The sequence below is a fragment of the Columba livia genome, chromosome 5, assembly GCF_036013475.1.
Source record: "Columba livia isolate bColLiv1 breed racing homer chromosome 5, bColLiv1.pat.W.v2, whole genome shotgun sequence".
Taxonomy (NCBI): Eukaryota; Metazoa; Chordata; class Aves; order Columbiformes; family Columbidae; genus Columba; species Columba livia.
In genome coordinates this window covers 27,870,780-27,884,577 of record NC_088606.1, presented here as the reverse complement: position 1 = coordinate 27,884,577, position 13,798 = coordinate 27,870,780, and the positions used below count along the sequence as shown (strand labels likewise).

Sequence of the window (13,798 nt, the reverse complement as noted above, 5' to 3'; positions counted from 1 at the left end):
CGGGGCCGCCAGGGAACATCCCGTGTTTACCTTTATAACCTAACGCGCACGTGGGTTTCACTGTAACTGTGCCAATGGTGTGGCTCTGCCTCTTCGGCAGGGGCGCCACCAAGGATTTACGGTTGGGGAGATCGACGAACAGAAGTTTGTCACAGGTTGAAAGGTGCGAGGGAATCCCGTGCTGGGGCCGCCTGAGGGATCAGTGTTGGGATTCCTGACGGGAAATTGTCGAGGTACCTTGAACCTTGTGTTTGCTAGCTTGCAAGTGTAAATATGACAGGAAAGCACGGAGCAGTTCATGATGTTGTGGTATAATTTTTAATTTTTATTTCTAGGAAACCTTCAGACTCAACTTGAATAAAAGCAGGAAGAAAACAACCTGTGCGTTTTGCCTAGCTGCATCAGAGCTGCCTGTACTGATCTTTACAGTAACCATCAAACAGAAATTATAAACTGCAAACCTGCAAAGCGTCTTCTCTAGAGGAAAAGATTCCCTCACTTTGGATGAATGTTCTCACAGTCTAAGAGACTGAGTTTTGTGGGAAAAGATTTTACAGTTCTTTATTTTCGTAAAAGGCAGAAAAGGGTCAAAGAACAAGCATTTTGAAACTGAAGCTTATACAGTTCAACAGCCCCTGGCCTTTTATTATAAACACACCCATGCAAACTGCATTTTCCATTTTATAGCTTTGTTAGATACAGTGAGCTAATAGATAATTTCTTCTGGTGATGGCACTTTTTTCTCAAACTAGTCAACTGTTTTTTCAGGCTTTGCTACGGAAATGTCGTATGTTCTGGCCTGTTTCAAGATGCCAGCAACTGTTTGCTGGCTTTGTCAACTTCTCCAACAGGGAAAAGGTTAACTATTTCCATGTTATGACATCTTTCAGCACTGCATTACCAGTGGATTCCAAAGGAACTGGTGTCTTTCCTACCAAGAAAAGGTCTGAAATTGATTATGAAGAAGAAAAAGGATGGAATGAGAACAGAGAAATACCTGAAGGGAAACTCTACTTTTCTTCCTCTGTTGGAGCTCCAAAAAAACGGTTGAGTCAAGTTCTGTCAAGGCATAGGTTTACCAATGTGCAGCCTCCAGAAAAACCATTGCAGGCTGCGGAATGGAACAGACTGAAGGAAAGCTTTCAGTCACCTGAAATATTTGAAGAAGTGATGTTAAACAGTATGATCAGGTGCAACAGCCCTATTGATGTGGCTAAGTCATTGCTGACCCATGTGGCAAAGAGTGATGGTGACATTGCATATCATTTATTGATCAAATATCTGGCATTGTGTGTCCAGCAGGGGCAGACCTCAGAAATTCATGATGTGTATGATATAATGAAAACCAGATTTAAGGTTTTAGAAAGTGGGGCTTACAGCCTTCTTATCAAGGGGCTGAGTAACTCAGATCAATGGAGAATGGCCTTGACTCTTTTGGAAGAAGTAAAACAGCTTATGATTCCCTCACGGGGAAGCTATGAGTCCTGCATCAAAGCAGCCAGCCGTCACCAAGAAATGAACCTCGCATTTCAACTTTACTGTGAAATGTTGGCTGAGGATTTGGTCCCAACCTTGGATGTCCTGCAGGGCTTTTTTGACTTCAGCAGGGGTATGAAAGGTGCTGAGCTACAAAACCAGCTCTTTGGTATCCTGTTATATTTGAGAGAGAACCAAATATACCCTCATAAAACATTTATATGGAGTATAAAGCTATGGTTTGAAAGGTAAATAATGTTTCAATACCAAGCTCTAGTTCATGAAGATGGGATTCAGTTTATTCCACAGATCAAGTCTAATGAGATCCCTCAACATGTCATTGTGGTTGTTGCTTTTCCATTTTCATTGTCATGAAAAGATGCATTTTCTTTTTGCTCCAAAATTAGTGTAAAATTGTTACTGGCTTAACCTTATCTTGAAAGATTTTACCTGTTAAATACTATTCCTTGGTACAGAAAGTAGGAAATTGTGAAGGGTCATGGCTGTCCAAAGTACCTGTCTTCATCCCTTTCTGATGTTGATACATAAGGGATATTGACAGCTGTGGTGGTTTTACCTGTGATCTACCAGAGTGTAGAAGTAGTGAGTTATTTGAAGATTAGAGGTGGCAAATTTAGCATAGGTTAAGTGGAGACTAAGTGTCGCTTTGTATAGAATAATAGGAGAAGAATAATCTTCATAGGAGGCTCTTTGTTTTACCACAATATTGAGCAGGCCACACGGTTTGTTTTCACGACTAGCGATGGTCAGACTCCACAAATTACAACTCATTACGCTGCACAGGCACAGCGTAGTTCACCCGAGCCCATTGCATATTTGTCATGCCGTTGTGTGCGAGCCCATCTATGACTTTTTTTTTTTCAACTGTTGGCTTTGGTTGATGTGAGCTACACAGCCACTTTACCAGTTAGTCTTCCTGGGTGGAAAATATGGCTGTGGAAATGCACTACCGTTATTTGAATGGTTTATACTGCTGTCCCCTAGCTATTTTCTTTCCTGGGAACATCTAGGGAACAGAGTAGGCTTCAATTGAAATGAACAGGTTTAGTGGGTGAAAATCTATTGAGGGGTCCTATTTTCCCAGTGAGTAGAGAAGGATTTGCAGGTGTGTGCTGCATGTGCAGGAAATGCAATGAAATAAAAAGGCAAGGAGACTGCAGAGCCAGTCAGTATGTTGAAAATCTATATATTGTCTGTATAGAGTGGCAAACCAGGGCTGAAGGCTGAAGCTAGATAAACTCCTGTTTGTGTCTTTAATGCTATATTGAACTGTTAAAACAATTAATGAAAGATTGTGGTAGATTCATATCAGGGTTGAGTGTTTTGCTAAAGGAAGTAGTGTTCCAAACATGAAGAAGAAACAAAGTCCATATTAGAGTGAAACTAGATGATCGGTTACCCCTTCTGGAATTTTATCTGTGAACGTGTAGGAAATGCTCAGTTTTACCTGTCTGTTCCAATTGTTAGTGCTGAACTTGATAGTTGAAAATAAATAAGGAGTTTATGTGGAGTTCCCAAAAAGAGAATCTGATAATTTGTAGTGCTGTTATTCTTGCAAAAATGATGCAGATGGGGAGGTAACTTTTGCTGACAAAGGAAACTGATGGCACAGTAAGCACAGAAGTGAGCTCTATGAGTGTAACTGAATAGGTTTTAGTTTTAAAAAATATTTTTTCTGAAGAGTAGCTCAGCACTGACTTCTAGTAGTAAGTAAAGCCAGATCAAATCAAGAGATCTGAGTGTGCAACAAAGAATCACAGTATTTTCCGTTGCCTATTGTCTTTGTAAGAAAACTAAAGAACTGCTGTGAATCAGCATAAGAAATGGGAAAGGAAACAGAAGCAGGACAGTTATTCCAAAGCCCACGACATGTGGCAGCTGATGATAATAAACACAGAGGCAAAGGGAAAGATTTCTGCAGTTGCGTGTTGGCATGGGTATTTCTACTCTTTAACCTATTCTGTTTTGGATCTTGTGGGCAAAAAGGAGTGTTAACACCAGTGTGATGATGGCTGTGGTAGGGGTGGTGATGATGGTGTGGAGTCAAAAAGTCTCAAGGCAGCGTTGTGGCACGAGCATATCGTTCTTAATCTCTCGGGATGACATCTGCATAGAAATCTTAATTCCTACTTTCCCATCTGCATTCTGAGGTGCTTTATGAATGTATAGGGCAGCAACTTAAAAATTGGCAGTTCAGCCTGGTTATTTGTATGGTTCTTAATATGTGGGGATAACATCAACGGGGGAAGTTGATAGTGTTAGTTCTCTGTATGTTAGATACTGGTTCTTTATGTAGTATTTTCAGGTGTTGCTAAATTATATATGAATCTTTGTATGATTTCATTGCATGCTAGATGATTGATTGGTCTTTTATTTCTAAATGTTGACAAAACAGAATTTTTCTTTATTTTATTCAGGTATTGTTAAGTAAGAATCTAATGTTTTTATTTATCTTTCCCTGTGTACATATTAGCATACCAGGAGGGAACTGGAGAGGACACTTGACCAACATTAAAGACAGGTAAATCCAACATTTTCTCTAAAAGTGAGGAGTTGTCTTTGATTATTCTAGCTTAAACTCTTCTTTCATAAATATAAAAAATAGCTTTCCTTATATCAGAAAATATTTTAATCCTTGAGGATATGAACCTTTATTGTGCACCTATGATTTCCCAGACTTCAGTTTCCAACTTGTGTATTAAACAAGACCCAAAACACACAGTTGGAAGGAAGTTGTGCTAATCAGAGCCAAGACAGAAAAATACAGAGGAAAAAGTAAGAGCTGCTACTTTACTGGGTGTCCTATTTGTTTACTGTTTAGGAATTAAAGACTTAGTTTTTTGGTTGGGTTTATAATACCATAGATTAACAGGATATTTAACAGAACAGCTTTGGTATATAAGTAGATATCTTCTTGAAAACTGATACTATTCACATACTGCAATTAGTTTATACAGATGGAAAGGTTCTGTCTTCAGACTTGATTTTCAGTGAAGACAAAATTGTTCTTACGTCAGATTTTCACAGGGATAACTCAGACACATGTTTATGTTACAGCACAGTTTTCTTGATGTTTGGAAATTCTTACTTTAAATGTTATTCTCATCGAAACCTAGTTCTGTGTTTTTGTAGCAGTTTGGCAACTATAAATGTATTATAAATTATAAGACTGTCTCCAGGGGATTATGTTGGGGTATTTTTTTGTTATTTTTAAGAATACACTGTGTTGCATACTCTGAGTAAAAGCGCATGTAGAGTCTGCTGCTTTTGAAGCCCATGAAAGAACAGCATAACTCACTATCCTAACAGTAGGGCTTGTTCACTGTAAAGTGAATTATTATTATGTATGAGGGTGTGTGTGTTACTGTACTGTATCATGATAATTCACCAAATTCTAGACAACCTTTTTTGACCTTTAGAGTTTTGAAATTCCAAAGTTGATTGTCTTGGTCAAGAGGTAGCTTGTTGTCTTACTGTCTGTGAACTCTGTTATAGACCTTGAGAGCTAAGCTAATTTAGATCACCTCACATTTTATCATGGATTAAGAATCTCTGAACAAAGTGGTGACAAGGTGCTATATGGTAGTTATTTTGTGATAACTGTATCAACACTTTTTATTTTGAAATAAACATGTTTGAGATAGCCTACTTGGATAAGTATTTGAATAAAATTTAAATGGTTTCAAGAAAAGAAAAAGAATATAAGAGTTTGATATGTTTAAATTAAATGGCTGCTGACAGAAAAGATCATTAGGATTTAAGAGAGTAAAAAACAATTAACGTATCTCTGAAACTCATGTAATGATTGCTACTAGACTCATCTCTGCAGTCAGCATAACTTGTCTTAAAAAAATGAGTCTTGAGTTAAAGAATCCAGAAGAACTATTTTTTTCTAAACAGAACTTGACAATTTAATAGACTTATTAATAGGTTATTCTGACTTTATTTAAATACTGGCAGTTACATCTGAGGTGCTCATATCCTGGTTATTTTCTTCTTCCTCTACTGCTGAGCTCCTAGTTTCCTTGAACTGTGACAGAAACTTGAACCCTCTGCAAACAAACCTTGAGGTTTGCTGACCATTTTTCTTTAAGATTCACAAAAGCTTTGGATTTCCAAGGTCAGCTCTAGAAAGCTGCAGCTCAAGGTTTTTGAACCTGCGTTCAAATTACTGTAGTATGTCTGACTTCATGTTTAATATGTAGGTGCCATGATGCTCCAAATCTAACTTTAAAAAGTAGTCCCCCAAAAAAGTAGTTAAGCAGTCAGGTAGCTGTAAGGACAGCTATATATCCTACAGAGGTGAAAGCTTTCTGTCTGGCAATTTCTCAGCATGAGATCCTGGAATGATCAATGAGGAGTTACAAAAATTGCCAAGTAGTTTAAAAGTATGGTTGTGAAACAGCAGCAGTTAGACTAAGGGTCCAGTCTTGCAAGATGCTGAGTGTTTCTTTTGCCTGCTTCGCCTCTGCTTCCTTTGGGAACCCTAATTGAGAATTCACAAGATGAAACTGGCTTCAGGAGCTTTGGCTGTTGATAGGTGGTTGGGGTGGGTTGATCTGTTTGGGTATGGGGAGGTTTTTTTTTTTCAAGTAATCTGAGCATAGTAGTTGCAGAAGGATCCAAGTTAACTGTGGGACAGGTTCTTAAACTTTAGGCCTAATGATTTTGAAATAGTCAGATAACAGTTCATTAAGCCTTTCTTCTCTGTTGCCAAACTGTGAAGTTCCTTAACGCAATTAGATGTATTTAGCAGTAGCTTCACAACTATATGAGCAGCTGGTGTCATTGCTTATATTAATATGTAGGCTAAGCCTGCAGTGGGTTGAGCAGCTGGAGCATATTGTTCATGTGCAGCAATAAATGCCCATTGTTGGGATTCCATGCGTAACTTCTTACAATTCAGTGAATACACTGTCAGCATTGCAATTAATGCACAGACCATAAGCCAAGACTGCATTATGTATACCAGACATCAATTGTTAGGTGAATTTAAGCTTTCTGGTTTCCATGGTTTTAGAAAATTACAGTGACTTAACTTTGGCATATCTAGGATCTCTCTGTGGAGACAGCCAGGGGAGAATAACTCATTCCATTGTAACACCTAAAGCTCAAACCCTACAAATCAGTTTCAAGATTGTGCTTGTGAAAATAAGGTATTTGGATGGATTTAGAGAAGAATGGTTACTCCTTCAGTTCAAACTATGCCCAGCTGGGTGAATATAGGCCTCTAAACAGAGCAGGATAGAAAGGAAAAATGTGAAACATCAACAGCATATACTGCATGTAAGAGAAGCTTAAGTGGGAGCAAGCAGCAAAAAAGTCATTGTTTTGTCAACCAGGAAGAACCAAAAACCCCTTCAGACTAAGCGTGATTTTAGTGCCTGCTGGAGAAGCTACTAGATTCTGCTCATCTTCTTGGTACCATGGCTGGAGCATCCAGTCTGGTGATGAAGATGTAAACTGGATTTCACATCTGATATTCCTGGAAGAAGTGCTTACGGACTTTCAAGAGGACCTAGGCATGACTGACACTGGATTTTCTTAGTGTATATTAATGTCCTATCTGACTGTTTCTTTTTCCCTTTTTCACATAGAAGAAATTGGACAAATTTCCAGTTTTAACGCACAAATGAGATTGTGGGACATGAAGTCTATGTATATTTGTAGCTCATTGGTTTGTCTTTAGAAAGTTCATCTGCAAAACTTCAACTGCAAAACTTTTTTTTTGGGGGGGGAGGGGGGGTAAAAGGTTGACTCAATGTAGTTGACAATTGAAGCACTGAGATGCAGATTGTTTTGTCTCAGTCCTCCACTGTTACCTCACCTTACATGCTGGTTTTGTGCTGGGCCCACAGGTATGGAGTTGTGCATCTTGTTGGTATGTGTTTAGTGTATAGAGGCTAACGGGAGAGACAAGTAGTAAGGAGAAGAATTAACATATGGGACATGGAAGCAATGACAGTTCCAGTTTTATTTCCTTCAGGCTATGTGTTAGTGCAGAGGTCATGACTGTGGGACATGAAACAACAAAGAAAGGCTAGATAGTAAAAAATATGCTTGTTCTCTCTCTCAAGGTATAGTTCTGGGAGACTGTACAAAAATCCAGAGGTGGCCATGGAAGTTAAGCCTGTCTTGTTTCACATCTTGGAATTGTGTCCTGTGCTAGCAGGCTGTAGGAACAAAAACCCAACTCACAGCAGTTGACAAGGCTCTCTGATTGTGGTTTGTTTTGATGGACTTCCCCAGGGCTGGGAGTTTTTGCAGCGCTATGTTGGTTAGACAAAAAGTTGAGTCTCTTGGCTAGCCATGGGTCTGTGTGTTCTCTATAGCGTTGCCTCACTCTTGCTGTTCTGGAAAATTTTTCAGGCTCTGCTCTGATATGCCAGCACTTTTCTTGAGGAAACTAAAAGAGTCTGTGGTCTGTTTTTTCACATCCCCTATTGTGCTATTCTCTAATCTTTTAAGGTGGATTTTCGGTCTCTTTGGTCTTTTAGGATTAAACATGCACGGAGAAATCGGTGGAGTGTTCTTGTGTGTGTCAGAGACAAAACAATGTAATATTTGGGATTTGCAGAACCACAGTGGTAACCAGAACTGCTGGCCCTGTTGCAGGGAAACTAAGAGTACTGGAAAGTGGACAACGTGAATGACAAAAGAAACTGTCGCGGTGCTGCATGCAATCAATCACTGACACTGCTGTGCGTGATGGAGTGATGGTTTTGGCTCTGGTTGAATGTAACTGCAGAGCTTTTTCATCTGCAGCAATCCACGTTCCTAGATCCATGTGATGATATTTAGTCCCTGCTACAAAGCAGGAATTAAAGTTTCTTAGCAATAATGAAACAAGTAGTGATTGGTCGCCAGGAGATAGCAGTGTGAAGCTGCTTTCTGTGTGGGTGCAGTCAGCCTGATATTAGAAAACCTCTGGTGGAAGTGGGCATCATACAGACACTCAGTGCCAGTGTGACATAGTATTGCTGAGGGCTTTCAAAGCAAACAGTGTTTCTGGTTTAGTCAAATTCTCCTCTCAGTCTGTTCACTTTGTCCACCGTAGAGAGATCTGAACAAACAACCTAGAAAGAAGGGAAGTCCAATATCAAAAGACAAGTGGCGCAAGAAGGCACTCTTGCTCATTATCTGCTTTCCCAACCACACAGCAGATTTATGTTACCCCTTCTTTCCTTCTGGATATTCCTACACTTGTGACAAGTTTGGTTGTTCTAAACCTTGATAAGATAGCTTAGCTTTTTTGTAGGAGCAGTCAGTGGCACAATAGTGGAGCATGGCACTGGTGCGTTTTCTTGTTGTAACACTTTGGAAAGGATTTATAGCCAGACCAAGGCTCAGTGGCCTGCATGCTAGCTTCAGCTAGTATGCCTATAGCTGCTTCATATATCCTGGCGAGGCCAGTGCAACTCCATCACCTTCCCACATTGACATCTGGGCTGCATGTATACATGGCAACTTTCCTGTGTAGTAGGGAAACTTCCAAATATTACAGCTGTGGAAATTTGTGGTAATGCTGGGAACTGAACTCTGATCTCTCAAGGCCTAGCTGTCATGCAGAGTTTTAGTCCTAAATCCTCAAACGTCTCTAGGGTTAAATCTTTGATCTTGATCTCACTAAATCACATAAAAATATTTCTAGTGACTTTAGTAGGTTTTTGGATGCATCTCAGAAAGAGTACAACTAGTTTTCTGATGATTGTACTGTGTTGGAGTTCTTGTAAAGAACTGTGCTCATCCACAAATACCCAGTAAGTTACTAAAATTTAAGGTATTTCATATTTGAAAGCCTTTAACCTTTTATTTTCTCATTTCTTTGCTATTACAGTGGACAGTGCCCGGTTTGCAACCATCAGTTGGAGGACAGTAACCTCACTGAAGAAGAATATAAATGTCTCAGAGAAAGAATAATAAAGGACGTGATACATGGAACGGACACTTTCAGAAAGACAAGCCCACAGGTAGGTCTTGCACTCTGTCAGGTTAATAGGCTTGGAGGGTAATATACAATCAATGTTCAAGTACTTTGAAAACACCACAGATCTCGTTTTCTTTGCTTTAAACATTAGATATTGTGCTATCCTATGTATCTTTTTCAGTTGTGTTTATAAAATGGGCCTAAGTCTTGACCTCTTTCATATTGTCCTTGTTCATGTATTTTCATGTTAATGAACACTGAAAAAAATAAAATGGAACTTTTTTTTACATTAAAACATTTAAAAGGTATGGAAATCTTTTGAACCTTCAAAAGGGAAGTTTTAAATACGGAATAAAACCCAGTAACCAGGACAAAATAAGACATCTAGTACTTTGAGCCTGAAAAAAAATAGAAGTCCTAGTGATAATCTTATGTTCAGTATCATATCTGAAGCTTACATTTATGTGCTGAATATTTGATTTTTTTCAGTTGGGAAGCTGCTTGCCAGAAACAATAAAGAGCCAATTATAATTTTGCTCAGTCAGCTTTCACAGCCCACCGACCAACGACTCAATTACCAAAGATGCGCTTTCATATTTATAATTATAGTAGATATCAGGAGTATCAGGTTTTTCAAAGGTCACTGTAAGCATATGAGAGGGCATAATTCCCAGACACTATAGTATATTGCAGTTCTGTTTCTTACCCGTTTTGTGTGGAGCTCAGTGATGCAGCAGTAACACAGGTGAAGCTGAGCTTCCTCCGCTAGATGGAGCCCACACCACAGTGCGGGATGGGTGTGCTTTGCCTTTCTGAGTGTTGGTGGCATTTTGCTGCAGCTGGCACCTCAGTTCTGCACCTGTTCTGACAATATGGAAGAGGACACTAGGTTTAGTTCTACAGGCTTTCTGCAGAAACAGACCTTGTGTGTGTGTAACAGCTTAAAACAGTGTTTGGAGTACTTGTAGTACATGCAGCCTGTTGTTCAGACATCTAATCTCAACAGATTTTTCTCTTCAGTTCAGGACTTGTAGCTGATCTAGCTGTGAATTGTACAGGGGAATGAAATTATCCTTAAAAATGTAGTAATAATTTTAAGTTTTTAATGATTAGTGGTGTTCTATAATATTACAAGATAAAGAGAAGGATGTGTTTGATTGCACACTGTACAACTAATGCTGTCTGTTGTGTAAAAGTGTTTGTGAAAATTATGGTTGAGGTTGGTTTAATATAGAAAGCAACAACAGCAACAAAACTTAATTCCTTAACCAGCTGACTGTCTAGTCTATGACGCTTCATTTCTGTTCCCTGTGGTGACTGCTGGCTCTAAAATTTAAAATTTGTCAAGTATATGCGCTAGAGTAGCAGTGGCAGGAAAAGGTGGGGAGATCTCCAAGAGAAGTTCTGGGTAACAGGACATTCACACCCAAGCTGAGCAGTGGTGGAAATAATGTTCCCCCTGTTTGAGAACCTGATTGATCAAATGAGTGAAATCTAATGAAACAAAGACTCAATACACTATTTTAAGTTTTCGTGCCAGTAGATTTTGTTAGTCCCTGCAATAGCTGAAATTGTGTCATTTCCCAGTTTGGGGGCTACCCAACTTTCTGGTTCCAGGTTGACCCTGTTGCAGTTCCCTGTTGTCAGGCTGTCACCAGGAGGCTGAACAGAGATGAACTCGCTGTGTTTACTGTCAGTGGTGCAGCTCCCCTGGTGGATTTTGAACATGGATGGGGGAGTAGAGGCAAAACAGTGTCATGATGTGTCAGATGTTTCCAGAAATAAGTTTGGGACTTTTTAGTTGCCTTTGTGCTGTGAAAGCAGACATGTGGTGAGGAAAAGATGCTGCCCATTTTAGGCATGCCAGACTCTGTGACTTCTCCTGCAGCCAGGGTTTTCCAGAGGGGAAACTAGGTGAAGAGGCTGAAAATAGGATGTAAGCAAGTACATCTGAGAGGGGGGGTTTCCATTTTTCAGTCAGTCACTTTTTTTGTAGTAGCCGCAATTCAAATAGAAAACAATTTAGCTTTCTATTCCTTCTTTCCGTCTAACTAGTTTGTTGTTTTGTTGTTTTTTTTTTTTTAGTGTATCTGTGTTTCTTGCAATGAAATTATTATTCAGGGAAACAGTTTGAGTTTTTTTGAGCTCTAAACATTTTTTTTTTCCGACAATGTTTCAAATTGAATATGTAATGCATTTGGAATTTTTTTTTTCACCGAGGAATAGTCTTAGACTTACTTTTGCAACAGCATCATTGTTTTATTTGGTTTTATTTCTCTTACTTAAATATGATCAGATTAGAAAATTAGGAGCAAAGATTTGGTTTGTTAAGGATCCCCCAAAAGTAGTCTGTTGTGCTGTGATTTAAAAAAAAAAAATCTTTTGTGTAATTAGTTTTAGGAAAGAACTTCAGACACCTTAGGGTTGTACATCAGAATGGCAGTGAACACTGTTTACAACTACAGTGAAAAGACGGTTTGCATGAACTATAAAACTGATTATCTGTGAAAAGGAAATACCTGTTACATCCTAAAAATAGACATTGATTCAGATCTTCGTGCACATCTACCGAAAGGTCCATTAGGATGTCGTATGATGATCTAATATAGCAAGTTGCAAGTTTGCAGGCTGCTGAAGAAAGGAAACAATTGTATAAAGACTGTCACCTTTTGTACTGATGTCTATATAATGTTTTCAGTCAGATGCCTGTTTACTCTGTCTGCATTTAATTGGTAGCTATGACACTGAGCCTAGGACGATCTAATTGGTATACTGTGAGGCAGAATCAGCTTTTGCTGTGATAACTTGGATGTGATAGCTGCTTCCAGGTGTTGCTTTCAAATATGCAAATGCAGTAATTTCATTCCCTTCACAACTATTTCATAGCCTGATAAGCCTGTAAGGATTGCTGTGTAGGGGGAAGGAAGCACAAGGTAGATGTGCATGTGCTGGCAAGAAGGCAGGAAGAGATGGGTTTGGGGGCATGTAAAGTCCCCACACTAGATCTGGGCTAAGTGTGTGAAGGGATTTTACGTGTTCTTCTAGAATACAAGAGATTGGAGGGGGAAGAGGAAGTAACCCATTCATCTCAGTGTTATTTTTGCAACTGAATGAGGTTGTGCTGTTTCCAAGGAGCCTTGAAATTAAAGCTCTATCTCTTACTTTTAGATTGATGCTTTTTCTTTTCTATAGTGCTTTGTTTCTCCTTCCATGCATGCATGTTTCCCAACTCCATGGTTTGCACTGAAGCCCTGTGTGGTATATGTCAGTCCTGTTCTGAATGGAGTAGTTTATTTCTTCCGAAAAACCTATGTACTCCAAACTCTAAGAAGGCTGCGTCTGACACAGTCTGCCCTAACCCCATCTGACAGACCAACTTCCCAGCTTCCAGTGTGATCTGCTCATTCTTCTGCCTGCTTCACTCACTCTCAGCTTGTGGTCCAAGCCAGCTAAATTGCCTGCACAGGAGCTGTTTCCAAGGTGAGCTACCCTCACCTGCCCTGAGGTGCCTGAGATTATGGCTGTCCGTCTTGCACTTGGATGTCATGACCTGTGCCCAGGGAAAAAGAGAAGGCTGGTTAATTCAGTTAGGTCTGCTGTGTCTCCTGAGAAGATCAGAGGCTGAAGAGGAGAAAACCCTTTCTTTCCCAGGAAACAGCTGATACTATCTGCACAGTGTGTGCCACAGCCCAGGCTGTGTCTGCTGTTCGCCTCCTCTACCTCTATTCCCATAGATGTTACCTCCTCCCTGTCACTGCCAGGGAGCGAAGAACTTTCTGTGGTGAGGAATCATGGAAGGAAGGAGAAGGCTGGGTGGAATTTCTCCTGTGGGAGAATTTCTCCCAGATATGTGCCATGTTGCAGCAAAGGGATCAGATTCCCAGTTAAGTGTTTGTCCTCTACAGCAGGAGTGCACAATTTTGGCATGTTGCTGAATGCTGCAAAGTCCCTTGCACTGGGATGGAGGCTGTTTTCAGCAGGAACAGTTCCTGTCATTAATTCTCAGGTGGGAATGACTGAAAGTCCTCTTGTTGGGTTCTGTGGCAGGGTGAGTCACTTTGCTAGAGTTGCATTTAAAATTATAGCACCTGGATTCAGATTTAGCTTCTGCAAGAACCCTGCTGTCAGGATGAAAATCCTGCTGGTGCCAGCATGGGTTGAAAGCTTTCTGTTAGTTCTGGAGAAGAGTATAAGGGTGGTGAGTTGTAGTTAGGGTTAGGATTAAGGCTAAGCCTAGGCTTCAAGGTGGTAGAGACTTCTGAGCTTGCTTTTTTTTAATTTGGTGGTGGTGTTGTCTGTTTTTTTTTTTTTCCTCCTTCCACTCTTCTAGGAGGCCCAATAATAGGAATAATGCTGAGCTTGGCTTAGATGAGC

At 39.9% G+C, this 13,798-nt stretch overlaps 1 protein-coding gene across 4 annotated transcripts in view; it reads left to right on the top strand.

Moving 5' to 3' along the window:
* The window catches only part of PRORP (protein only RNase P catalytic subunit), a 53,568-nt gene that overhangs the window by 326 nt on the left and 39,444 nt on the right, over positions 1–13,798 (top strand). For 2 of the 4 annotated variants that reach the window (XM_065064061.1, XM_065064063.1), the window contains exons 2-4: positions 336–1,724; positions 3,971–4,018; positions 9,335–9,467. In XM_065064061.1, coding sequence (XP_064920133.1) covers positions 730–1,724; positions 3,971–4,018; positions 9,335–9,467 — 1,176 coding nt within the window. In that variant the 5' untranslated portion in view covers positions 336–729. Of the gene's footprint in view, positions 1–94; positions 234–335; positions 1,725–3,970; positions 4,019–9,334; positions 9,468–13,798 lie in introns of those variants that run through there. The other 2 variants (XM_065064062.1, XM_005502316.3) reach the window with 2 other exon arrangements.